At 37.9% G+C, this 27937-nt stretch overlaps 2 protein-coding genes across 3 annotated transcripts; both read left to right on the top strand.

The window, feature by feature from the left end:
• The first annotated feature begins 697 nt into the window (after positions 1 to 697).
• slc39a13 (solute carrier family 39 member 13) lies at positions 698 to 15442 on the top strand. Of its 2 annotated transcripts, none has more exons than XM_056247950.1 (10): positions 698 to 850; positions 2387 to 2755; positions 6142 to 6249; positions 7110 to 7243; positions 9789 to 9917; positions 10105 to 10194; positions 10828 to 10878; positions 11068 to 11200; positions 13936 to 14035; positions 14138 to 15442. In XM_056247950.1, exons 2-10 carry the CDS (start codon positions 2395 to 2397, stop codon positions 14211 to 14213), a joined length of 1182 nt encoding a protein of 393 aa, XP_056103925.1. In that variant the 5' UTR covers positions 698 to 850; positions 2387 to 2394; the 3' UTR covers positions 14214 to 15442. The 2 variants fall into 2 exon arrangements, with proteins under 2 accessions (XP_056103925.1, XP_056103924.1); XM_056247949.1 differs by having other exon boundaries at positions 2368 to 2755.
• A 2920-nt stretch (positions 15443 to 18362) lies between these two features.
• Positions 18363 to 27716, top strand: tmem276b (transmembrane protein 276b). Its single transcript, XM_056247957.1, has 4 exons — positions 18363 to 19054; positions 23405 to 23518; positions 24869 to 25006; positions 25320 to 27716. Exons 1-4 carry the CDS (start codon positions 18676 to 18678, stop codon positions 25568 to 25570), a joined length of 882 nt encoding a protein of 293 aa, XP_056103932.1. The 5' UTR covers positions 18363 to 18675; the 3' UTR covers positions 25571 to 27716.
• Positions 27717 to 27937: the final 221 nt, after the last annotated feature.

Here is a 27937-nt window from a genome sequence, read left to right as displayed (position 1 = left end):
ACGGAGTTCCAGATGCTAAAAACTTAGGCTATTGGTGTAGACAATAAAGGCGAGATCCCTGCAGAACATCTAACAGAACATCTAACAACCTCAGTCAAGACCTTCACTTTTATACAGTTTCTTACACCTCGCTGCCAACTTTGCTCAGCCAATGAGCATTCATTAGGTCATTTTTAATCATAGTTCACTCATCCTCCCCAATAAATCATCTCTTCTCTTGGCTCCAGTCCTAATAGAGGAGCCATCACCTGGTTTATCATCAAAGCAACATATAGAAAACTGTAATTTGCATCAGTGTGGTTGGTATATGGATCTTCATATTAAAACATCTGATGTTCCACAGTGGTTCGTACAGCTGTGCTGGGTGTCTGCTGAAGTGAGACACTCTTTGACGAGGCTGTAAAACATCTTAATGAAAAAACTTTTCAAGAAATAGATAGATAGACAGACAGACGGACGGACGGATGGATGGGTATGCATGTTAAATACTAAGAATTCATGACATGATATAGGGGATTTTTTTTTTTTTTTTAAGGAGTCCATCTTCCAAACTCAAAACGGATGAACGTTAAAAATATATATATATAGTTTTTACCTTTTGCCATTGAAACTGCTGGGGGTTAAACAATCATCTTTTAGCAGGTTCTCCACGTTTGGCGTTTAGTCTCCTCCCCCGGTTAGTGCGCGAGCGCAGTCTGGAAATGCACTTCCGGTCGGTGAGACGTGGCTGAGAGTGGAAAATCTTTCAGCAGAGAATTCGGGAGTCTGCTGTAGTGCTCCATCTCTTCTACTCAGCAGTGCCTGGATGGCAGGGTCAACCCGGAGTCAAAACTGTAGGAATTTCAGCAGGGTAAGATAAAACGTTTTTATTTATCGCTGCAAATCTGGTAGGCAGTGATTATTTTTCAAGGCACGCAACTTTGTATCGAGGTAGTTTGCGAGGACAGTTGCTTTTATCGGAAACAATATATTGCAGCAACGTTGGGTTTTGTGAATTTTTGTTCATAATTTGCCAATAAGTATCAGATAAACACTGCTGGTTTTGCATTCGGGCATTCTTTGCTGTTTTAATTAGTTTAGGAACGAAACGCTGAAACTTTGCAAACTATAGAGTGAAAACGGTCGGAAAACGGTCTGGAATTTCTCGGGAATCTCACCGCTCCCTGAACTCGTGCACGTCCACAGACCGTCTAAGCGTGCTGCTCCTGTGTGAATGTTAGCATACTGATTGTACAGCATTTTTGTCCACCCATAACGTGCATTATTGGTGTCATTAAACTTAAATTTATTGTTTTATTTTGTTTTTGCATATACTACATAATAAAGGGCATTTAAACTCTTATGTTAAGTTTCAGAATTGTATAAAGATCACCTGCTGGAGACAGCTGTACTCATTTAGCTTCATTATTCTTTGGTGATGCTGTTTAGATGCGGTTACTGTTGGAAGATATTGTGTTAGGCCGGGCTCTAATGCATTATACGATCTATCATGTTTTAATTTTTTAATTTCTAGCCTATAGATTATTTCCCTGTGTTGACAGTAACTCCCTAAAATGTGTGGTGTTTTGTGTGGGCTATGACTCACATGGCCTTGGTCTTTTTGAACGTCTGTCTTTTTATGTGGTGTCTTCTGTTTACTGTGTTTTTTTGGGATGTGGATAGAAGTGGAGGCACTTAGTCACCATATCCAGACATTTCAATTTGTAGGTAAAGCCAAAGGGCCAATTCACCATGACTTCCATATTCAAATGGCTTTTTAGAATTGCAGTTTTTGAATTATGAATAAAATATCTTTAATATTTTAAAACATGGTAATGGTAATAATTTCACAGATTTCGCTCAACCGTTCAAAAAGTTTAGGGTCTAGAAGAGTTTTGAAAGCAGTATCTTATGCTCACTTTGTAATGCATTTATTTGATTAAAATCGAGTAAATTGAAAATAACTTTTCTATTTCATTATATTTCAGAAAATATTCTAATATGCTGATTTTGTGCGTTTCTCATCAACGTTGAACAAGTGTGCTTGTGCTGCTTACACTTTTTGTGGGAACTGTCTTTTTTTTTTTTTAAGTTCAAAAACAAGAGCATTATAGTGTTACTGTCACATTTGATCAATTTAATGTGGCCTTGCTGAATAATAGTATTAATTTAATCTTAATCTTACTGACCCCAAACTTTGAACTGTAGTGTATACAGAATAGTACATATTCCTGCTTGTGACACTCTTGTTAAATTGCAACTCAAAGTTGCTCAAACACTGATATGAAAAAATAACTGCGTTATATACAATGTTGATTTCATTCGGGACTAAGAAACCCAGAACCTTATTAAAACTAATCTTTCCACTTCATGAAATTCTGTTTGAAGGCTCCTCTATTCCTTACAGCACCCTACATGTTTCTTCCACGTGCATTGCGGAGGTCTGGGCTGATGAGCGCAGGACCCCAGAGGCCCGTCTGGGCATTTGCTGTGCTGCTCCTTGGTGCCGCCCTACTGGCGTTATCCTTCGGCGGGAAGATGATGGCTCAGACCGCTGTGGCCCAGGCAAAGACTGCAGCTGCAGGACCAGGACCAGGACCATTACCTTGGAGCATTAAGGACCTTCTAGACCTCCAATACCTGGATGAGCTGTTCTCCGTTGACAACCTAGATGTTTGGTTCTGCTCCCTCTTGGGATCGATTGCCATTGGACTCAGTGGTATCTTTCCGCTTTTAGTGATACCCATTGAAGCTGGAACAACTTTAAAAACTGAGGGTAAGTCTGTCACATATATATGCTCGCATGCTATTTGTGATCTAGGCCTTTGTATGTAACCAGCTCATTGTAACAACTAATCTAGAATCAGGTTACATACTAACCAGGTCAGGTTGATTGTGTTACAGTCAGAGCTGATCCAGATATTCGCAGCTGTGTCCCGGTGCTGACTAATGGACCGGGATCTGTATTTGTGTGTCTTTTCTTTGTTCCTTCCTTTAGGTTGAAAAGGTGTTCTTTTCTTGCCCTGTGCAGGTCATCTATAATTTGTGAGCAGAATGGAAAAAATGAGATGATTCTGGTCACACATCAGGCCTAGTGTGACAAACGGGCATGTGTTTGTTATTAATACAAGCAAGAGAGAATCGGCTTGTAGATTGATGCAGGTCTTCACACAGTTGTCTGGTTAATATAAGGCAAGGCTTTTGTGGCACTTCCTCCTTTTAATTCAAGATCATGTTCTCTGTGGGATTTTTCCCTTTGCTGCTTTTGACCGGTTCCACAGTCTTTTGTTTTTCGTACCATGTTAAAGTAATTTCCCAGCCATTAAATAAGCCCCATTTATAATATAAAAAATGTTTTAAAGGAGACCTACTATGGCATCAAGTCCAATCCTGAAATTAATCTGTAAAAAGAAGTGTTTATTTCATTTTTGTTTTTGTTTGTGTGTTATTTGTTTTATTTTATTTGAAATAATACAGGTTCATCCTCCTGGTTATACTACAGTTCCCACTCTTAGTTAGCTGACGATGTGTAAGCAAAGCTAAAATATTTCATAGCTTACTCAGTTACCCATGGAAGCTTGTTTCCACCACAGAATAAACCATTTTCTCTCAGAATTGTGAGTTTATATCTGACAATTCTGACTTTTTTCTCGCAATTACGAGTTTATATCTCGTGATTCTGACTTTATAACTTGCAATTGCGAGTTTATATCTCTTGATTCTGAGAACAAAAGTCAGAATTTGCCACTGTATTCATTATATGATATAAATCTTGCAGAGAGAATATCCAACCGACACTGAGAAAAATGTTGTGTGAGCATGCTTGACCTTGAAAAGAATTTGTTGAGCAATCACATCTTCAGCTACACCTGTCATGGCTTGTCCAAATAATTCTTGATGTAGTGGACGTTCAAGAGAAGAGCCAACAGAACCATAATAGAAAATGCACAGTAACATATGGTGTATGTATATGGTGAAAATGGTGAAAACATATGGTGAAAATGCACAGTAACCCGTTGGTCTCTAAAGACCTTTGCAGTGGGCAATGCTGCAGTGAAACTTTTGTCTGTGATGATATCAGTCATGCAGAAATAGATCAGAGTCTGGCAGTGGATCCCACTCAGGAAGTAGACCGGCTTAAGAGAAGGTCTGACTCTGTTCTGACCTACCAGTGTAGGGTGCAGTGGGCAGGACAGTAGAGGGTTAGGTGGAATTATAAGCAATTTAGGTGTGTCCTGTTACTGTACCACAGAGACTCACCACATGATTCTCAAAGCAGTGGTGAATAATGGCGTTAGATACAGTATCTCACGAAAGTGAGTACACCCCTCACATTTCAGCAAACATTTTAGTATATCTTCTCAAGGGACAATATTATAGAAATGAAACTTGGATATATTTTAAAGTAGTCAATCTGCTGCTAGTATAGCAGTATATATTTACTGTCATTATTGTCAAAATAGCTGGCAACAAAAGTGAGTACACCCTAAGTGATAATAGCTGTACGTCGTTTAACCATGCAAAGCCACATGTCCTATTTATCATTTTCATGTTTTTGTCTGCTTGACAGGACCATACAAATTTGTGTATCTTGTATTAGAGCAGTTACAATTTGTGCTCGAGTACAATTCTCTCATACTGACCACTGGATGTTCAACATGGCACCTCATGGCAAAGAACTCTCAAAGGATTTGCGAATTAGAATTGTTGCTCTCCACAAGGTTGACCTAGGCTATAAGAAGATTGGTAACACCCTGAAGCTGAGTTACAGTACAGGCCAGGGTCATACAGAGGTTTTCCAAGACGAGTTCCACTTGGAACAGGCCTCGCAAGGGTCAATCAAAGAAGTTGAGTCCTCGTGCTGTGTGTCAGAAGCTGGCTTCAAAAAACAGACGCATGAGTGCTGCCAGCATTGCTTTAGAGGTTGCAGAAGCAGAAGGTCAGCTTGTCAGTGCTCAGACCATACGCCGCACACTGCAACAAGTCGGTTTGCATGGCCGTCGTCCCAGAAGGAAGGCTCTTCTGAAGCTGGCTCAGAAGAAAGCCTGCAAACAGTTTGCTGAAAGCAACCTGTCCAAGAGCATGAATTACTGGAACCATATCCTGTGGCCTGATGAGACTTAGATAAACTTGTTTGGGTCAGATGTTGTCCAGCATGTGTGGTGACGCCCCCTGGTGAGGAGTACCAAGAACATTGTGTCTTGCCTACAGTCAAGCATGGTGGTGGTAGCATCCTGGTCTGGGGCTGCATGACTGCTGCTGGTACTGGGGAGCTGCGCTTCATTGAGGAAAACATGGATTCCAACATGTACTGTGACATTCTGAAGCAGAACATGATGCCCTCCCTTTATAAACTGGGCCGAACGGCATGATAACGACCCCAAACACACCGCCAAGATGATAACTGCCTTGCTGAGGAAGCTTAAGATGAAGGTGATGGAGTGGCCATGTCTCCAGACCTGAACCCTATTGAGCACCTGTGGAGCGTCCTCAGGCGGGAGGTGGAGAGGCGCCATGTGTCTAACAGCCAGCAGCTCCGTGATGTCATTATGGAGGAGTGGAAGAGGATCCCAGCAACAACCTGTGCAGCTCTGATGAAATCCATGCCCAGGAGGATTAAGGCAGGGCTAGATAACAATGGTGCTCACACAAAATATTGACACTTTGGACACAGTTTTGACAACGTCACTTAGGGTGAACTCACTTTTGTTGCCAGCTATTTTGACAATAATGGCTGTATGTTGAGTTATTTTCAGAGGACAGTAAATATATACTGCTATACAAGCAGCACATTGACTACTCTAAAATCTTTCCAAGTTTCATTTATACTATACAGTATTGTCCCTTGAGTGTTTGCTGAAATGTGAGGTTTTTTTTGTGAGATACTGTATTTTAGGCCTGTTATATTCCCACACTTTAGGATTGCAAAACTAGCTTATTACAGCCTTGCAGCTTCAAAACCTAAGCTGAATGGAAAAACACAATAATTGTTAAAGATATGTAAGAGTTTGTAGAATGATTGTGCAACCGTTTAGAGGTTTCTTTGTCTGCCATCTGCTATGTGTGAAGGATTTGCTCAGTTTGGTTAACACAGCAAGATGCACATCAAGCATTTCTTGTCATGTTTATGAAGTGGCGCTGATGCTTTCACTCTGATTGCAGCTGGGTGTCAGAAGTTGAAGAAGCTGCTGAGTTTTGCCATTGGTGGTCTCCTAGGAGACGTGTTTCTCCACCTCCTTCCTGAAGCCTGGGCTTACACTTCCAGTCCTGGTGAGAAATCTCACATTATATAAAACATTTGCTGTTGTTCATGGCATGCATTAATCATCCTCTGTGTGCTCTTTCTCTTTCACTGTCTTTGGAATGGGAATCTCTTAGGGAACTATGCATTTTTAAAATTTTACAATCAATAGTCTAGTCCAGTAATTGACCCTTAACTAAACCCCGTCCCCTTGGTAACTCTGGCTCGGTCTCTTATATTCACTTTGGTACTGGGATCGATATGGAAAAATGGCACTAAGTAACATTTACTTTGAAGCAAGTATTAGTGCCCTTATTGATCTTATGTCTTTATTTTTTAGGATTCAAGGCTCACACAGTGCAATTCACAGCTTCCCATGATTAAAAATAGAGAAACACAGAACTTCAATAAACTAGATATAAATATTCAATAAATGGATAAGACCAAAAGCTTGTCAAATATTGAGTAAAGGCAGGATTGGTACTATAGCCTACAGTTTAAGGCAGAGCCATTGATTCGCTTTGTTGTTGTTTTTTTAGTGTTCAGAGTATACTTTTATAGAATAATATTAATATTTTTAATATTTTCAGTTTTTTTATTTAAATTATAGTTTTTTACACTTTATAGAAAATTGTATAATTTTATATATGTTAGATTTAATATATTTTTCAATTTTTATTTTATTTTTTTGTAATGTTACTACTTAAATGTATTAACTTAAGTTTAAGTTTTTCATCTGTGTATTTATTTATTTATTCAATTACTTAAATGCTTTTTAATAGTTTTAGTTAATAGATGAAGCTCAGTGAAGTTGAATTTTTCATTCTTCTTAGATTTATATAGAAAAGGAAAATGTCTCTTTCTCTCCCCTTTTTGTGTGTGCTGATAGATGGGTCCCACAGACACTATCGTACGCAGGGTTTGTGGGTGATAGGGGGTCTGATGTCTTTTCTGATCTTGGAGAAGATGTTCCCTGATGAAGACAGTGGCCCAGAGAGCAGAGCTGCCTGCCAAAAAGCCAAAGTAAGTTACATGTGCTTTTGCCCTGTCACTTCATTTCCTCACCTGCCATTTTTAACTATTTAACAACCTTTTAGCCTATAATGTAGTTCCATGCATGCTATATGGCCATAGTTTATACACTACATATTTCAGCACTTTGAATCCGTTTAATTGGAAGTGGAACATTGCAATTCTGAACCTCATGGGGGAGCCAAAAGAACGATGGTGGAGTTATGCACTCAACAGAATCGCAGACATTTATTATGCATCCATTCAAACTCCACCAAGCATCATGTAGTAAACAATCACATACAGTTGGAATATTTATAATTCTGTTTTATTATTTATTTATTTATTTTTATTTTTTTTATTTTTTTTCCTTATTTAACTACAAAAGTCACAAGTACAACTATTAAAATATATATATATATACTGGCACATTTTCCGTTTGAGGACTGGCTAAAAAAGAAGTGATAGTTTGTAGTGTCGGCTTTGTGCCAAGTGTTAAAACCATTATGTTCTGACAAATATTTATATCTTCGAGTCTCTGGGAAAAGCTTGACAGACTTTGAATGTTTGGACAAACCTGAGTCTGAGCTTCTCTCTGGTTCATTTTAGCTCTTAATGCCAACTGCTATTAGCTTTTACCAGTTCTTATATAAATAATTATTGTTTAAATGTGTTATTTTAAAGATTAAAATGTTTTGGTGAGCACACTTAGGGAAGCAATAGTCCTGACTGAATAATTGATGCTATAGGAATGTTGTGGAGTCTTGAATCATGAATCACTGTTTGTGTCAGATGGATATACATTATTTTTCTTTGGAATGGGAATCTCATTGGAAAACTATGCCTTTAAAACATTTTATCATCAATAGTCTAGTCCTTTGAAGCAAATGTTGTGGAGTCTTGAATCATGAATTACTGTTCATGTCAGACAGATATTCAAAATCCCAATTCATGTCCTATTCAAATACCAACAGGACCATTCCTGGCATTCAAGAAGAACCCAAACCTCTTTATTCTGGGCTCATTTCAGTATATTGCATTAGTGCCAGTTAAAAACACACATACACACACACCTTTTTACTTTGCGGGCTCCACCCCAAGGGATATAACAGCTTAAGGCCTTAAAATATCGGCTCTTAGATGCTTCCTAAGACAAATGAATAACATATTTGTTCTGCTTACTTTCAAGTGTAGACATGACATGGCTTGCTTTGTCGACAAATAAACACCCATTTAAAAATCAAGTGATAGTGTCCATCTTTCCACCTCCATGTTTGTTTCTTTTTGTCTGGTCCCTTTTTCTAATTTTGTGGATTTTGATTTGGTGTCAGGGCTGCACCATTGAAGCTTTGTGCACTGCATGTGCAACAAAAGAAATGTGCTTGGATGGATCAACTCTCACTTTTTTTTAGAGGGAGTCTTGGGTGCCTTGGTCACTCAAATCACACAAAACAGAGGAGCTAATGTAGATGTCCATTTTTCACCCACTCTCTGCCTGACCTTAATTATAACTTTTCATTTGACTTGGATTGTGACTTTTATCTGTTTGTAAATGTCTACGTCTGAGTCTTCTGTCTAGCTTATGGGAGACCTGTGAGTTTGATTGATAGCCTCTGCTCTGTTTAGGTAGCTATAAATAGTGTCTAGCAGGAAGCAGCTGCCACCAGCATTCCATCAGCAGACAGACGGGCCACAGAAGTCTGCCACGGTGCACAGAAACCACAGCTGAGAGGCTAGAACAGGGAGGAAGCGTCAAGTTCTGTTATTACATTCTGAAAGGCTCGTTGCTGTAGAGACCGATTCTTTTCTCACAGTCAGCTTTTGCCAGCCAGCCAAGTACTGTCTCAAAAAACCGATGTGGAAAGAATTTTGACAACTGAAATACTTAGATTTTTAGGCTTTGAGCTAATGTTCGGTTGAAATGGAGCTAAACTGAGTGTTATCTGTCTGCTGAGGATTTAGTCTGTTTAATTTGAGAATTAAAGGATTACTTCTAGTCATTTACAGCTTAATATCTATGTACAGAGTGCTGTGCATTCCCAGAGACAAGTTCGATATTTTCCTCAGTTAATAAAAATGAATGGAAAATGTTTATAGCAGTGTCCTTGTAATGGAGCAGACAAACAGGCAGCATTGGGAGTAAAATTGTTGAAGAAAAAAGACAATTTCTTTAATGTTTTTGATACAAGTCTCTTATGTTTGCCAAGGCTGATTTGATCAAAATACAGTAAGAGTAATTTTAAAATGTAATTTTTTTCCTATAATGGTAAAGCTGAATTTTCATCATCATTACTCCAGGCTTTACTTCAGTATCACATGATCATTCAGAAATCATTCTATTATGCTGATTTCCTGCTCAAGTAACATTTCTTATCAAGAAATGTCACTTTTGATCAATTTAATACATCCATGCTGAATATAAGAATTGATTTCTTTTGAACGGTTTTTAAATCCCAGGTTTATTTGAAGGTGGGGAAATTGTCTTTTTGCTCTTGAATGCTGAGAAATGGTCCCAGATTAAAATGGCTTATTGTGGTGTTTTCTCTCCCCACATTAGTCCTCTTCAACAGACACGAGCACCGAGGTCTCTGTGTCCCCACAAACAAATGGCATCTGCTCAAACAACAACTCCGACTCCAAGCCAAAGACTGACATCAGCCCTTACACAGAGCCAGAGAAAATAAAGGTAAGATGCACACACTAATCATGCCTTGTGCACAATAAAAGGTCTAAGTGGTCATTAGATTATTAGAGACAAGTACATCTAAATCTGGGACTGTTTCCTTCTAACCAATCATACAGAATTTGAAGTGTCTTATCTATTATCTTTCTCTTCCATTTACTGTATATGCAATGTTTCTTTATTTCTTCAGACAAGTGGTTACCTAAACCTTCTTGCTAACTGCATTGATAACTTCACTCATGGGCTGGCAGTGGCAGGAAGCTTCTTAGTAAGCCGAAAGGTAAGCGCAAACAGACCAATTCCATATAAAAGTGATTTGGCAGTACTACTGTCTAGCAAGGATGACTGTTATATAAATAGATTCAGTTACTGTATAAATATAGTATGCTTTGGCTACTTTTAAGCATTTTAAAACTTCTACTTTAAAGCATTTAAGAAGTTTCTCCCATGATTCTTTTGGACCATTGCAAACCGTGAGATAGAGATGTTTGTGATGTGTGGTAATATTTATAGTGCAGCAGTATTTATATGGCTTATGTGTAGTTGAAGTCCAGGTGGAGAAGCATAAGGCTCCCAGCATGCGTGGGGAGGGAGTTTCAGAGGAAATGGACTTGGTGCAACATACTTGCACATAAAAACACACTTTTACACATTTGCTCACTGGCCTGGACATACATATTTGGCTGCATAAATGCAAGGAAGAGTACTGATGGAGAACTGTGCCATTTTATGGTTTTCTCTACCTCCCCCATAGCTTCTGTTGACATTTCAGTTAAACATATGTGCCAAATTACGAAACATAATATGGCTTCACTGCCCTGCCATGCTTCTATTAGAAAACAAGGGCTTAGCTTACCAAATGATTTGTTTATTCTGAGAACTTTACAATGTCTTACTTTACCTGTCCTAACAGGTTGGTTTCTTAACAACGTTCGCTATTTTGCTTCATGAGATCCCTCATGAGGTACGTATCTCAATATCTTGAGTCTCTTGAGTTTCAGCCAAGTAATTTTATAAGGAAGCAATGAATTTAATTTTTAGCTGATCGATAATAATTTATACTCATTCGTCATTCCAACTGTTACTGTACATGAATTGTCTCAGTACTTACCAGTTTCTGTTGCTGTACATGCATTTCTGTCTTGATGGAAAGGTGGGCGATTTTGCCATTTTGCTGCGAGCAGGCTTTGACCGTTGGAAAGCCACCCGTATGCAGCTCTCTACAGCATTAGGAGGAGTCCTGGGGGCGTGTTTTGCTCTTTGCTCCCAATCACAGCATGGGGCAGGTGAGACATCTCGTAGTCTCAGACTATACGTTATATGCACTACCAATCAAAAGTTTGGGGTCAATTAGAGTCGTTTTTTTATTTTTGTAACGTCTTATCGAAAAATCTTACCTACCCCAAACTTTTGGATGGTAGTTTATCTTTGATCTTGAGTGGATCATCTTTCTTCTGAAGTCAGTAGGCGCGTTTCCATTACAGATTTGCGCAAAACTTTTGCGATTTTTTCTAAATGTCGATAAAAAACTATTGCGAAATGACGGCGTTTCCATTAACTGATGTTATGCGACTTTTTCCCCTCTCGCGATAAGTCATTTAAACATCAACGGGTAGGTTTATAGCCTATATCCCTATATCACAGCCACCGCACCACCACACTAGACATTATTATTAATAGAAGGAGACGTGGTGTGTTATCCAAGCATTAATGGCAGGGAAAGACCCGTATACTGCGAACGGCATAAGGAGTTTCTGGGTGTTTCTCCCTCATTTCTGCTCCGAGGTCTGATTGTGGCATTTCTTTGAGGTTTAGAATCCAGTATTCCTGTAGCCTATTGTTTCTTTTATGAATTTAATAAAGAACTCTGTCCAAACGGTCAGTGTACATTTGTGTCCATTCGTTTTTCCTTATTTAACCCGTATTGCAAAACGAAAAATGAACGGTGGTTGTTGTTTTTTAAATGCAAAGTTGAACACCAATTTTTTTTTTTAAATTTAAACTGTACACAAATGCTGCGAAAAAAAAAAAATCGACTAAATTTCAGATGTTTGTTTATGACTTTTTGCCCCTTTACTAAACATTTAAAATATTCCCAACTTAATACAATTTTTTTTTAGATTTTAATGGTTTTCTAAGGCCAAATTAGAACCTGAAAATTATATTTTTCCCGCAGTGCTGAATGAGAAGAGCCATATTTAGGCCTATGTCTCTGGAACCACAGCCTACAGAAAGGTGATTTAGGTGAGTTATAGGCTAATGATAATAAATGTGTCTGAAAGAATAACGAGGCATTTTAATTTTATTAATAAACTATTGTTTTCTAAATTAGTGTCGGCTAAAAACATCTCCATCTCCGCTGAGGCGCGCCGCGCGAATGCACCTTTAGAGAGAAATGCACCATTCATACGGATTACATAATCAGAAGGTATTAGCTTTCGATTCGAATTTGTTCGTTTTAAAGTGGACATTTCAAGCTTTAGCTTTTTTCACGGAGATCATGAAAGCGCGCATGATTGTTTTATTTTATTATTTATTACTATTTTATTTTGTCTAACCATTATGAATGACATTTGACGAATTGCTTTGTTCCTTTTTTTGGATAAAAGCATCTTCTAAATATGTAGCCTAATAAATGTTATAATAATGATGATAATTATTAGCCCATTATTATTTGCGTATACCACGGACGGACCCCAAACACACCGCGTCTTCTAAGTCAGGTGACTGTAAATGCGCAAAAACTGTTTCCATTGCAGTTTTGCGAAATATTCCTTTTTCGAATTGCCTGAAAAACCTCCTCATGCGAGCGTAAAAACTTTTTTGCGATAAATGGGAGTTTTTGCGAAATTGACGTGTTTCCATTGAGCGTAATTTCAATTCGCAATTTCAATTTGCGCAATTTGAAGGGTAATGGAAACGCGGCTAGTGTTTGGTCCCATTCCTAACATGATTTTTAGCAGCTACTGATGCTAAATAAATAAATCATTGTCTTTTTTTGGGTTTTCCACAAAATAAACATTTGATCATGCCATTCTGAACTTAATATGTGGATCAGTGTGCTTAGTTCACCCAAAAATGAAAATTATGTCATTAATGACTCACCCTCATGTCGTTCCAAGCCTGTTAGACCTCCGTTCATCTTCGGAACACAGTTTAAGATATTTTAGATTTAGTCCGAGAGCTTTCTGTCCCTCCATTGAAAATGTATGTACTGTATACTGTCCTTGTCCAGAAAGGAAATAAAGACATCATCAAAGTAGTCCATGTGACATCAGTGGGTTAGTTAGAATGTTTTGAAGCATCGAAAATACATTTTGGTCCAAAAATAACAAAAACTACGACTTTATTCAGCATTGTATTGTCTTCCGGTTCTGTTGTCAATCCGCGTTCAGTGACGCTGGTGACGTAAGACGCTGCTGACGTGTATCTGGTTTTTCCATGTATTCGGGTTCAAATAAATATGGCTGGGCAAAAAAATGCAAGTCTTCCTCTGTGTCGAAATCCTTAGACATGTTTGCGAAGATTGTTTTGTTTACAGGGTGCGTCTCCCTCAGACTGTAAACGAAGCTCGGGCGCACCAGATAACACGTCAGCAGCGTCTTACGTCACCAGCGTCACTGAACACGGCTCGACAACAGAACCGGAAGAGAATACGATGCTGAATAAAGTCGGAGTTTTTGTTATTTTTGGACCAAAATGTATTTTCGATGCTTCAAAACATTCTAACAAACCCACTGATGTCACAGGGACCACTTTGAGAAAGTCTTTATTTCCTTTCTGGACAAGGACAGTATACCGTACATACATTTTTAATGGAGGGACAGAAAGCTCTCGGACTAAATCTGAAATATCTTAAACTGTGTTCCGAAGATGAACGGAGGTCTTACGGGCTTGGAACGACATGAGGGTGAGTCATTAATGACATAATTTTCATTTTTTGGGTGAACTAACCCTTTAATATAATATCCTTATCAAACATATTCTTCAGTGTTGATTCTGGTCATTTGTGTCTTTATAGAGAATGCCACAGCCTGGATTCTGCCCTTCAGCTCAGGTGGCTTTATCTACATCGCCTTGGTCAATGTGGTACCTGATCTGCTGGAGGAGACCAACCCTAGGTAAGGTCCACTTCTTTTTTTAACCTCCCATGTGTAAAATTCCTCTCATACTTCACATACTAAATGACTGAATGTCCATGACCATGTCCCCTGTTCCCACAGGAACTCCTTTTTGCAGGTTCTGCTGTTGTTTTGTGGGATTGCAGTCATGGCTCTTCTCTCAGTCATCATAGACTAGCCACAGGCGAGCACTGCTTTTATCAAGGGACGTTTAGAGTGCCACCTAGCATTGACTTATGTACTATTCACTTCAGTGTTTCAGCTTTAAATAATTTAGACATTTTTGTCACCCCAAAGACTGTGTGAGGAAAGACCAAATAAAGAAACAGCCTTGACAATCAGGTGTGATTTTAGCCTTATCCTTCAAACACCGGGAATCGTCTGTGTCCAGATTAAATTCAGACTTAACTCATGATGCCTTATAGGCACCAGCTGAAACTGAAGGGAAATACAGGTTTGTGCAAACGGTGCTCAGAATTAACAGTAGTTGTTTTGGTTCAAATACGCCATCTAAGCTGCTCTTATTTTGCATTCTTGTTCATAATCATGTTCCAGCCTGGTGTCAATGACTTATGCTCAGTAAGAAGAACCTGTTACTTTCCTTTGTCAGTAGTAGGTTTCATCACTGTGATTTGCTTGACCTGTTGTGAAACTGCATGTGCCGTATTTAAACACATTCTTTATTAAGAAACAGTGTACAGGCACATACACTTACATAATCCGATTTTTGATGGTCACCATCATTGCTTTTTTTTTTTTAAGCTAATACTGCTTCACTTTTATAAATGATTCTGTGGAAGTTACATCTATTTAAGCTCATTTCACACTACATTTGCTCAAGACATCCACGCTTTGCATGAGTACATATTCCTCTTGCACATACATGATTGAACACACTCCTGTCAAACACTTTTGAAAATACTCAACAGGCCTTATTTTCTTACAGTATTTACTCTTGTTATTGATTATATCCTGATAGCCACTACATTGCTGCGTTTTCATTTTAATTCTCTGAGTTTCTGTTCGTTGTGGTCCTGGCACAGCGATTCAGAATTTTGAGTGATTTAGTCTAGAGGATTGACGGATTCATAAGCAGACAGTTCTTTTACTCGAATGACTTGGTGCCATTTCATACATTTCGATCAAATTTTAAAGAAGATAATGAAATAGTTGATAAATGGATTGCCTGTTTTGCCAGTTTTGTACATGGAATGTTACTGAAAGAATGTTCTGAACGCATCACTTGGCAGGTCAGAACGGTCTTTGCCAAAATGTAAATATTTGAAAAGAGATTATATATATTTATTCTATTAACAATGTCATGTTGAAAGAAAAATGTATAACTTTTAAGACTTGAGTCCTCCCATTGTATAGTTGAATTAAAGAGATGTTACTGTTTGATTTAAACCTGTTGTTGTGGCTTTTTTTTTTTTTATGATTGAACTATGTGCAGCTTTCACTTGGAGAATCACCACTGCAATTCAGCACTGTAGAAACTCTTTAGAAATGTATTTGTTAGTTCAGCTGACAGTTTAAATCTCAATCATTTGCTAACCTTCTAACCAAATGTCTATTCAGTTTAAGACTTAATAATGGATGATTGAAATTTCCAATTACTCGTATTCATTGCAAATGAATAGAAACACAAAAAATGTTATTGTGTCAATTAAAGGGATAGGTCACCAAAAAAAAAAAGAAACATTTCCATGTTTTAATCAACATTTAACGATTAACTGCTTTTTCTATTTTAGGTTTTTCTAAATTGCTGACACATGTTTGTCACATTTTTAACAGCAATAAAACCAACTTATCTGATCATAGTCATGGTAACTAAGACCTTGCCCTTTTGGGGGGGATGGGACCGCAGATCCCAGAGTGAGTTTAAATATTATTTGTTAACTATAACAAATACTTGTGTCTGATTTGTCTCAGTCGTTACAACTGTCTGTGGTAAATATCCACCAATTGAATTGATGCATGTTGAGTGCATTGAAACGGGTCTTTTCTATTGTATTATCGTTAATGGATCCTAAATGACATTTAGCAGTTCTGGTTTGCATATCAGAATGACTTTTCAGAATGAATATGCAGTACCTTCCGGAAGATGCATTTAATCATGAGGGCGCATGGGTTTCTCATGACCTGCTGAATTACCAGCTATCCCTTGGCTGTTATGCCCATGTGGAGGAACTATTATGCTTAATGACTCTTATAAGATGGCTACCCTTTCTATTATGGATCCCCTTCCATGTTTAACCGTTAGCAAGCTATACCCATCCATGAGCTTTGACTTTTCATTACTGTTCTATGCTGATGCAGTTTGGCTTGACAACTGTGTGGAGTTTATTTGCACATCTTTGGAGTCTATTTTGTCTCTGCAAGGTCTTTGCATTTTTCAATGTGAGATGTCATACTCACAAATGGCTTGAATTGCCTGCCACTCCAAGACCTGTATGTTCAAAGTAGCAGTTCTGCAACGGTGTCGGCTATGCCAAGATGCGTGCCACAAGCACATTTTTCTGCACAGTCGGGGTCTGAAATGTCATATGGGAATCAGGGGGTGGTATTGATTTTGTGTTCACACTTTTCCTATTTCAACACAGTCTGTTTGGCAAGGGACCGTTGCCATAACGACTAGCCTGTGGGTTGTCTTCCTTTGTCATCTGCCCTGACAGAGCCCAGTGTGTGGGAAACTGCCTGGAACTTTGGACAATGAGGTGCCACTTTATTTCATTTATTTTTTTCGAAAGCCTTTATGCCTTGTCCTTCAAAACGGCTTCCGATGGGCACCTAAAACGTGGCTGCTTGTACTAACATGATTTATTCTCCTGTATCTTGACCTGAACCTCCCACGCTTCTGAAGCTCCTCTCTGTGGGCCGCCTCCATGGATGACAGGTGGCAAGTTAGTGCTGCTACAGTTCCCACCAAGTATATTAATAAAAGATTTGAGTACACCTGATCATGTTGAAAATTGGGAGAAAGAGAGGAGCAGGGAAGTAAAATAATGCCGAAATAACAAGAGTGGGGGAGAAACTAGAAGAAAAAAAAAGTCTTGAAAGGACAGATGCAAAAGTTAGACAGTAAGACATTTCACACACTCTATGTGATGTGTAAGGCCAATTGTGCATCATATTTGATATTTCAGGCTAAATACGTGTTTTAATATGCACAATAACACAAATACTTTCTCAGTTCTCATAATATGGGTAAAGATTTGTAGGCCAAGTTGTTTTTTTGTGTGTTTTTTTTTTACTGGTGTTGGGAATGTTTCCGAAGACAAAGTCTACCGTACGTGGGCAGGACACAGTGCTGCATTCTGAGAGTTTCCATTGAGCAGTTTTCTGTTCCGGTTTGTTTACTTTCTCAATGTGCTAATATTTCAATTTATTCCAGCAAATTCAAATGACAAGGATTTTCTGTTGCCTAATATTTAACTCTGAGAAGGGAAATTGTGTCTTTCACTCATCTGTAAAATAAATAAATAGATAATAATTTATGTTAGGCATTAGTTCTTAAGATATTTAAGTTAAAAATGATCTTTCAACAAGATGCCTTTTTGGCCTGTCCCCATATTTGCTATAATAATGTGTTTAAAAATAAAGAAATGTGCAAGAAGATGTGTGACCCCACACAAAAACATTGCTGAATATATATATATATAAATTCTTCACTAGCTTTCTGGGCCTTCAAAGTGGTTGTTGACTATAGGGGGTCAGAAAGCTCTCGGTTTGGAACGACATGAGGAGGAGTAATTAATGACAGAAATTTCATTTTTGGGTGAAGGATTGTTCCACAGGTGCATGCGCAATAATTGTGGATGGTTCATTGAACAATCAGGAAAAACATTGTTTAAACCATTTATAAGAAAGATCTGTAAAGCTTATTTGGATTTTTACAAAATTATCTTTAAAATACAGTGTCCTGAAAAATTGACATTTATATATAAATGCAATTCTTTGTATCATTTTTACAGTAAACTGATGAATTTAAGAGGCTATAGATGTTCACTTTTTATAGCATACTGTAAAACATAGTTATAGCCTATACGAAATGTTTAACGAAATTTAATTAGCCACTTTTTTTTTTTTTTTTTTTAAATGAAAAGCATCCATTTCATGGAATTCCCCAATAATTAGTTATTAGTAAACATCAAGGAGAGCAAGAGAGATAAAAAAAGGATACAGTACAGTCTTGAATAAATATTTGAACAGCTGTTTACATCTGTAATGCTGTGCTGGAGTTTGTAATCAATAAATGACCCTCTCATGTTTATCACTATTCCTCATGTTCCCGGTGCACCTAATTGGTCTCTTCTCACTCAGTTCGCTGAGGCCCAAGAGGAAAGAGAGAGCATTGCACTCAAAACCAAACCACCACTCACTCATTCCTGGTTCTCGCATCGCCTCTCCTCTTCCCATCTCTCCCCCTTTCCTTAACTCAAAATCAAAATAGATGGTGAAAAACCAGCACATCTGGCCGGGCGCTCTGCAACAATAGATCGCATCGAGCTGGAATCGAGCCTGGTCATGTCAGCGTCCGAGAGCTGCTAGAGATTCGGTGTATTTTCTTGCTTTGGCTTTCACAACGGCTGCCGAGGGAGGACCGAGCGTCTGTCTGGGCTCTCCAACGAGCAGAGAAGATGGCCGCCATTAAGATTTTAACCAGCGCGGGGCTTTTCTTGGCGTTTTCCGCTCTGGTCTTGTTGGCCATGGCCATCTGCACCGATTATTGGTACGAGACGGATGCTCGGCGGCACCGCGAGCGCTGTAAGAACTACGCAAACAAGCGGAACGATCCCGGATACATTTACATCTCAAATCACAACTTGCCACTCCAGATGCCTCCAAAGGGTTATGAGAGGAAAGCGACGGAGGCGCGCGTGAAGCGGCACGCTCCGGCATCGGCGACGGCCATGGAGTCTCACTGCAGCCGCCAGTTCAACTCCACGATCTCCGGTCTGTGGAAAAAGTGTCATCGCGAGGGGTTTGACCTGGAGACCGAGGATCTCATTTACAAAGGTGAGTTGCTTTCTGTTTTGAGGTGCCTTTGTCAAGCACTAGAGCCTCGGTCCAGGCCGTTTTGTTTCGAAGCTAACGGATGCGGACGTTCATCCAGTGACTGTTATCAGTGCCATTCGGATAGGCTGGTTCTTCCCGTTGTCTCTGTACCTACGTGGCATTAGCCTTCGCTTAGTGACACTTCCCTTATTAAGTTTAGTTGTAAAGCGATGTCAACAGTGAAGGGGAAATGTGGAAGGCCTGAATCTGATCCCTGTCGCTATCCGAGGTGCTGAATTCAGCCTATACACCTGTGTGTGCCATCTGTAAAGGCGGAACAGAAACTGCTTAGAGACCACCAAAAGGTGCATTTGCATAATGCTGCACAGAGCATACGTGTATTTATATAGCAATTACAATTGTACATTTTAAATTACGAATATAGAACATTTTGAAATGATTATTCTAAAAATGAAATTAAAAGTATTAAAAATAAATGATGAGGATCTGTGATAAATAAGGATGTCTGAGATGATATATGCTATAGGATAATTTCTTTGATAACCTAGAGTAGAAAACGTCACATTGAGGCCTAGTAATAATATTTTAAAACAAAACTATTTAAATAAAGAAGGGATTATGCCAAACTACCTAAACCACATTTTTGGTTTAGGTATGGTAGCTTTTTCAAATTTGAATTGTAGCTTTTTAAGAAACAGAGCAAAATGGGCAATATTTACATATATTGTCATATATATATATACTGTGGCATATAAATGTAGTAGCCTACTAGTGAACATAAGTATTTGTTTTGTAAAACAAATTACCTTCCCTAATAACACCGTGTTAAAGAATGCCTAGACTATATAGTTTACCAGATAACAATATCCATAAGATGATTAAACTTAAAGCAAATTTATCATGTTTTACTTTCCTCGTCATATGAATACTGATCTCATAAGAGGCTTACAGCACTCTCCTATTCTTTGATAAAGATCTCATTCCACCTTATGTTCAGGCCTTAAATATTAAGTGTGAGCTCTTACAGCAGCCATTTCTCTTGCTGGGTTGCAAAGAGAAGGAACGCCGCTCACTTGACCATATCTTCATCAATAATTTGTTCATTGATTTTCCCAGGTCACCCTAAGTGGCTCTGTAGATGTCATGAATGATGAAGTAGTGATGGTGTGCAACCACTCCAGTTCGACTGAGCCAACACCCAGGAAAACATTTCTTCCAGATTTATAGTCCAGTTTATTCATTAACTGGTGTCAGCCCAGTAATCTTTGTGTTCAGATAAAGCAGGCAAAACATTGTTCCTGATTGTCAGTGATACTCTCCTGAGCAGAATTAACATAATTGGTTCTAAATATACTAACAGTAAAATATACTATAGATGTTTACTTGTCCTAATGGTTAAAAAATATCTGAGCACTGTTAATCCACCAAACTGAAAATGATATTTAGAGAACTGGAACAGTTCCGACTAAATCGAATCATTATAGTACACCAAATGTAAAATATTTGAAACATGTCAGAATGTTTTAAAAACTGAATAAGACAAGATCACATGTCATGCTTAATACTGTAATTCTCAGTAGCAATACATATAAAAAGCTAATAAAATGTGCTATGCAAATTTGAATTGTATCCTAAAAATTGATTATTGATTTTTGTTTCTTTTGTTATAACTTTGGTTCACCAATTGAATTGAAATCTCTTTCATCAGATTTCACAGACATGTTTTTCAGAGTACAAAAATGCATTTTCTTCAGCAGAGAAATGAACAGAATGTGCAAAGTGTCTTTGTAAGAGATTCCTGGTTCCTTTGATGTGTCAGTTTGGGATTGTGACATAGAACAAGCTGTCACAATATATTTGACACATAGATATGATAAACATGACACAATCTGCTCAGCTCACGCATGAGGTCTGTACTCGTCATTTCATCACAGATCTGTATAGCAGCAAACTCAATGTGATTAATGAATTTAACTGTCTAATTTCTGTAAAGACTAATTAAATGGCAGCATGTCCTCTCTATCCCTGACTTCACCTCTCATCTCTTGTTTTGTCTAATCCAGAATATGTCTATCTCACCCTTTGACCCAACATGGTTCTGATGACTGAGAATCCTCTGAGAATCTAGTGAACCAGTTGTGCAGCATTTGTGTTTTATATTGTTGTTTATGACAGAACAAAATCACATTCTGTGGTAGAAAAAGAACATCTAAACTAGGCTTTTTGATGCAGCAAGGTCATATTTCACTGCTGTATGAAAGTATTTGTTATTGTGCTTAATATCACCCTAGGTTAGCTTCCAACAGAAGTTTCTCAATATTTTTCAGGTTACATGAGAAATGTCATTATTGCTTAGAGGTACGTTTTGGTTTTATTGCTGACATTCATTTAACATTTTCTGGCTTTGTTGACTCTGTGCTCTAAAACTTAATTAAAGGGGGTAACCTGTATGAGTTTCTTTCTTCTGCTGAACACAAAGAAAGATATTTTGACTTCCATAGTATGGAGAAAAAAATACTATGGAAGTCAATGGTGCCCCACAACTGTTTGGTTACAAACAATCTTCAAAATATCTTCCTTTGTGTTCAGCAGAACAAAGACACAACTTGAGGGTGAGTAAATGATGACACATTTTTCATCTTTGAGCGAACTACCCCTTTAACTTCCAATATTAAGTCAGGTTAAGGTTTTACATAAGTGTCAATGTATAGAAAATGCATGTGAAAATAAAGCAAAACTTTAATGTTGGGTGTCTGAAATAAAATTGCATGCAGGCAGAGAAAGATTCCATAAGATGCAAATGCAATCATATACCTAGCTATATACTGTAACACAGCTAAAACATCAAGAGATATTGAGTCATCCAAACAGAAAACCACCCCGTGGCCCTCATTTATAAAACGTGCTTATGCACAGATTTGAACTTAGAGTGTGCGTACGCTAAAATCCACACCAACGTTTATATTTATACAAAATGGTCTTTGACGTGGAAAAGTGCTTAGTGCCATGTGAGTGTCAAAGCAGACGTACACACTTTTCCTTGTGCCAGAGAGTCGGAGTACTGCAGGTGTTTGGAAATCGAAGCACTTCTCAGGTAAAGGATTTGGACGTTGACTGGTGCTCTTTTATATGCGAATGACATTAATTAGGCAGAGATCTAAAACTATTCAGCTGCGCACAATTTCAAGATCATTTTAGATACATTTCCCATTCGGATGAGAGGCGTACACAGGGTTTTTTTGTGCGTACGTTCGTTCTCTGAATCACAACGTATAGGTATACATTTGTGAAATGATCGTAAGATCAAGTGTAGGATGATTTCTACGCAACATTTTGTAAAGGAGGCCCCAGATCTTGCATCACCATCACCTAGTCTAACAACTGAAAGAGTGCCAAACCACACCACGCACTGTGCAACACTTATGAATAGAACATAAAAGCCTCCTCTGATTTATGCAAATCAATCCTAGACCAAATCATCAGCTTGAGGAATGCTAAAAATAATGCTGATGTGGGTGAAAAGAACACAAACTGTACCTTGAAAAACCCTGGCTGCATAGCCTGTGGGGACTGACATGTATTGGTAGAATACAACAAACTGTGAAAGTCACAACATTTCATGTTATCTGAGTTACATTTGAGGTTTCTCTGATAAAGATTTGAATTTCTACCAGATTAAGTCTGTTTTATGTCCTGACAAAGGAAACCTTATGAATGAAAATGACTGTTTCGGCTTCATAAAGTGCAAGTTAATTATTCTAAAAGGTTCACACACTCGCCTGTTCAGGATTCATAAGCTTCTCATCAGGGAGGAAGGCAATCTTGTCTGATACACAACACATTCAAGTCCTTACAGTGCCAAACAAATGTGTGTCTCACACTATCTTTTTTTTAATACAAATAATTTGCAATGGTATACATGCTACTGTTTAGGAATGACTATCCATATAACATAACTCTTCCCTTCAAAAATAGCAGTTTTGCTATATTTCACAGACATCAGTGATTGTCATTGCAGTTCAGGTATTCTTAAATACCGAGGGGTTTATAGTATTAAAATTCTACAACTGAATGAAGTAGGTTTTTTTTTTTTTACATGAAAATAAAATCAATATGTAACTATGACATTTATGACCCTGCGCATTTGATCACGTGTGCCTAATTGCTCTACAGGAAATGTTTTAATTAAAGTGATACAAGCATGGGCCGCTTTGTTGCATTTTCTGATCACAACAGACCTGCTGTTCCTCAGGAGATTAAAGCCTCGGACTGATTTGCTTTTCCTAAACAGTAAATGCTGTAAATGTCATGAAAGAGTATACTTCTTGATTCACTGTTTTGTTCAAATAGGTTTGATTCAGAGATGCACCCCTGTAAAGTATCATTACACCTCTTCAATCCTGCCTCGAAACCTTCCCGTCAATATCACCAAGACCATCCGACAAGATGAGTGGCATGCTCTGCGTGAGTCTGACTGATGCTTTTTTACTTGTGTCAGACATACAAAATTCATGCCTGTGGGGTTGATCAGTTCATTAATTCATAAACAATTCTGTCTGTGATGTGCATGTTTAAAGACAATATTTGTGAAACTGTGTACACTTTTTACTTATAAAGGGATTGTAACTGATCCTTCTCTAATCCCCAGTTGTAGCAATATGTTCATAAAATATGATACTTTTTTGTGACACTAGAGGATTAATGGTTTGGAGAATGAATGCATGGATGATACTTTGTAATGCTCCAAGACATCTTATATCGTTTACTTTAAATGAAAGCACATTAAAGCACTAAAAAAAGATTCATTATTTCACCAAAAAGGTCAAACATTTTATACTGCCTGCCAGCCTGTACTGACAAATACAGAATATTCACTGATGGGAATATTTCCCTCCTTTTTAGATTTACTGATTTAACCTTTTTTTGGTCACACTTTAGACTAGGGTCCTGTTCTCACTATTAACTAACTATTAACTCCAACTTTTGCCTCAACAACTCCTAATTACTGCTTATTAATAGTTAAGGTAGTTGTTAAGTTTAGGTATTATTGGGTAGGATTTAAGGATGTAGAATATGGTCATGCAGAATAAGGCATGGTTTAAATATGTGGTTTATATGTACTAATAAACAGCCAATATCCTAGGAATAACAAGTTAATAGTGAGAATTGGACTCTAAACTAAAGTGTTAGGCTACCCTTTTTTTAAATAAATACTTTTATTCAGCAAGGATCCATTAAAGTGACAGTAAAGACATTTATAATGTTAAAAAAGATATATATATTTCAAACAAACGCTGTTATTTTGAACCTCCAATTCATCAAAGAATCCTGAAAAAAAAAGTATCACGGTTTTTACAAAAATATTAAGCAGCAGCAACTGTTTTCAACTGTGATATTAATAAGAAATGTTATTTTTAAATGAGTGAATAGTTTGTTCAAGATACGATTTAATAATATGAAATAATATGCACAGTAGAGTAAACTGATCTTTTATCATGGATTATATTATTTCCCTCTTCGTGTTGCGAATCAATAATTTAACTGGCCCTGTATGGCCATATTTTTATTACATTTTTTTTTATGGGTATAATAATAGCATCGTAGGAATTGGTTGCTTTCTTGATGCAATTGTATTAGTTTCATTATTACCTTTGTAGTAGGCCTATATACTATGAATGTATATAATAAAAAGTCCTTGATGAATAAAATAAAAGCAAAACGTAAATATTGAACATGCAGTATAAGCATCACTAGATGCTTATAAAGCCCCGAATAGCAACAAAAGGGTCTTGATGATTGTGTTTTGTGCTGCAGATCTGCGGAGGATGACAGCAGGTTTTGTGGGCATGGCTGTCTCTATCATTCTTTTTGGCTGGATCATCGGAGTTCTTGGATGCTGTCAACAACATGATCTCATGCAGTATGTAGCTGGACTACTCTTCCTCATGGGCGGTAAGAGACAGAGAGTGTTTGTGTGTGTGCGAGAGAGAGAGAGAGAGAGAGAGAGAGAGAGAGAGAGAGAGAGAGAGAGAGAGAGAGAGAGAGAGAGAGAGAGAGAGAGAGAGAAAAGTGACGGAATGTAACTTGACTGCTCAATTATGTCGCCATCTAGTGGCTGGTTTCTCATACAACATTATGTAAATACACAAAGGTGCTTTGATAGATCAAAAGCATGAACTCTTTGCATCCTATATTTGTGATCTAAAAGGAAAGTGTGTTTCATGAATGTTTGATGATACATCTTGAGTAATTTCCTCTCTGACAGGAACCTGCTGTATTATCTCCCTTTGTACGTGTGTGGCGGGCATTAACTTTGAGCTGTCCCGTTACCCACGTTACCTTTACGGCCTTCCAGAGGACATCAGTCATGGGTATGGCTGGTCCATGTTCTGTGCCTGGGGCGGACTGGGTCTCACCCTGCTTGCCGGTTTCTTATGTACGCTGGCCCCTTCTTTAAGCAGCCCCTTGGCCCGCACCACAGTCCACAAGTCCAGGCACGAAAATGGGACTGTGTGAGCAGAGACTACTGGAGAAACGTTGCAGCAACATTTTCACAACATGTATACAGCGTCTACGTAAGGACAAAGCATCTGGCCTATTCATCATTATGCGTTTTACTGACTGGATCATTTTCATATGACTTACGGGCTCTTGTTGATCACCGATGTCAACACAACTTGTGTACACCATCCATTTGATTAAAAGGTTCAAATCTGTAAATGGTCTGGACACTGCTGAGAGTCAAGATGGAGACACATGCACAGACCACCGAGCATCTTCCACCCCCTCACATGTCTCACTCTGGTCTTTTGTGACACACACACACACACACACACACAAAAACCAATGACATTTTTCACTGCTCTGCTTCATGACAGAGAAGCGAGCTGTAGGCGACTGTCTTCTCTCCAAGAGGATTCATAATAAAATGGTGCTCTCTTTTCAATTTCACAGCTGCACAGAAATCTTTTCAAAGACATCAAGAGAACAAATGAATCCACAGGTTTTCTTATAGCTGACTGATGGTGTGGAGGAGTTAAAGCCCAGAATGAAGTGGGGAGCAACAGAAAGGAGAGAGAAAAGTATTTCTGTCATTCAAGCTTTGAAAAGCACATTTCCTAAGGCCTCAAAGAGTCTGTACGACGTGTAAAAAATACTTCATTTTGTCTAGATTTCAGGTCTACCTTTGTATGAAATTACGCTTACGGATACAAATGGAGACTTTTCTCTCTTTGTTATATGATTGTAACGATCGGTGACCTGGCTTGGTCTGTGGTATTGCTGTTTTGAGGAATCTGACCAAATTTACTACTTGATGGCATGTGAACCTAATTTGTTTTCAAAAATGTTTGTAGAGGTTATTTCTGAACGTCATTTCTCATGAAGCCTTATTGCTGTTATAAGCACAACATGCTTAGAATCAGTTAAACAAGAGCTCCGCACCTTCCAACCACGACTGAATGTTGTTGAATAGTCAAGATACAATTAAAGCTCTTGATCCACATGCAAGTTGAGGATTTCTAAAGGATTTCAGTGTTATATGTTTAGTCACAAAAAGTGATATATGGGGTCTAAATACCGAAAGCATAATGTACAGAATTTAAATCAAGATGATGGATTGCAGGAGTGGGGTGTTTAGTTTGCTGCAATAGCTACATGACACACAACAAGCTATTAATGTTTACATCATGTAATGTTTGTACGACCAACTCCAACCAAACAATATTTTAAACAACCCCAACAGGCTTTAATATAGTAATAATATAGTAATGTCTTTTTTAAGAGTGAGTGTGTCTCCACACTATCATGAATAATTCATATTGATTCTTCTCTCACCAATGGATATTATTTATTGAGGACACTACTGTGAAAAGCACAGTTATCATAAATCATTTAACAATGCCGCACATGTCTTTGTCAAATGTACATGCATAGTCTCATAGCCCTCCACAAAATCCAGATCAATTCTTGAGAGTAACATACCAATGTTGGTATTCACAGTGGGGATAGGTAAATGCAATAGTTAACGTAAGACGGCAAATACTGTGGTATTCTGAGTGCGTATTTGGGGAAATTGGAATGTGTTTGTAAATGACAACATTTGAGGGAACCTTTATGGTTGTGCTTTAATGCTATACAGCTGATTGGCACAAACATGTATGTCATAGACATAAAATGAACAAAGCCAAAAGAACAAATCTCTTTAGGTAGATAGGAGAGTGTTTTATTGAGTGTGACCTTTCTGATGAACTGCAGATCATGTATTGACTGGAAACAAAGTGGCAAAGAAGTAATAAATGGCACTTAGAAAATATGAAAATGTGAATGTTTTGGAGAGGATATAAAAGAGCACAAGACCAATGTGTAAAAAAAAAAAAAAAAAAATCCTTCTCAAATAAAAGCAGCTTCAGGTGTTTTGTCACTTCTGGGGAGATATGAAAGACATTTGTACAAATGCTGCCATTTTCTTTGGCAGTGGAAGTAGCACCACTTTTTTTTTTTTTTTTTTTGGGTATGAACTGTTTTACTGGTTCACCTCATAAGGAGAAAACAGGTGTCATTGCCTCGCATGCCGTCATATTGATTAATTTCAGTGTATTTAGATTGTGTCAATTTTTTTAAAATGACTTTTATTTTATGAAATAAAATGTTAGTAGCATTTCATCAAGAGGTACTTTTCATTTGTATTTCATTGTTTTTTAATTAAAATACTTTTTAATGTAATGGTCCCGCCTGGGCATCAGTTTGGCTTGCTGAGTACACATACAAGAGTACACGCTTATGTAAAACAATTAATAATAATAATCCTGAAGGGAAGTATATGGGGCAGGTGAGTCTGGTTTAATATACTTTCAGTAACACTTTACAATAAGGTTTCATTTG

The sequence above is a fragment of the Rhinichthys klamathensis genome, unplaced genomic scaffold (assembly GCF_029890125.1).
Source record: "Rhinichthys klamathensis goyatoka isolate OS25496 unplaced genomic scaffold, OSU_Roscu_1.1 h1tg000051l_1, whole genome shotgun sequence".
Taxonomy (NCBI): Eukaryota; Metazoa; Chordata; class Actinopteri; order Cypriniformes; family Leuciscidae; genus Rhinichthys; species Rhinichthys klamathensis.
Note: the sequence above shows the minus strand (reverse complement) of the source record. Positions and strands in the feature narration are given on the sequence as shown.

Coding starts and splice junctions, on each gene's coding strand:
- tmem276b (XM_056247957.1), top strand. CDS start 18,676: ATGGCCGCCATTAAGATTTTAACCAGCGCGGGGCTTTTCTTGGCGTTT. Junction 23,519..24,868: donor AGATGAGTGGCATGCTCTGC/GTGAGTCTGACT, acceptor TTTGTGCTGCAG/ATCTGCGGAGGATGACAGCA. Junction 25,007..25,319: donor ACTACTCTTCCTCATGGGCG/GTAAGAGACAGA, acceptor CCTCTCTGACAG/GAACCTGCTGTATTATCTCC.
- slc39a13 (XM_056247949.1), top strand. CDS start 806: ATGGCAGGGTCAACCCGGAGTCAAAACTGTAGGAATTTCAGCAGG. Junction 7,244..9,788: donor CTGCCTGCCAAAAAGCCAAA/GTAAGTTACATG, acceptor TCCCCACATTAG/TCCTCTTCAACAGACACGAG. Junction 9,918..10,104: donor CAGAGCCAGAGAAAATAAAG/GTAAGATGCACA, acceptor TTATTTCTTCAG/ACAAGTGGTTACCTAAACCT.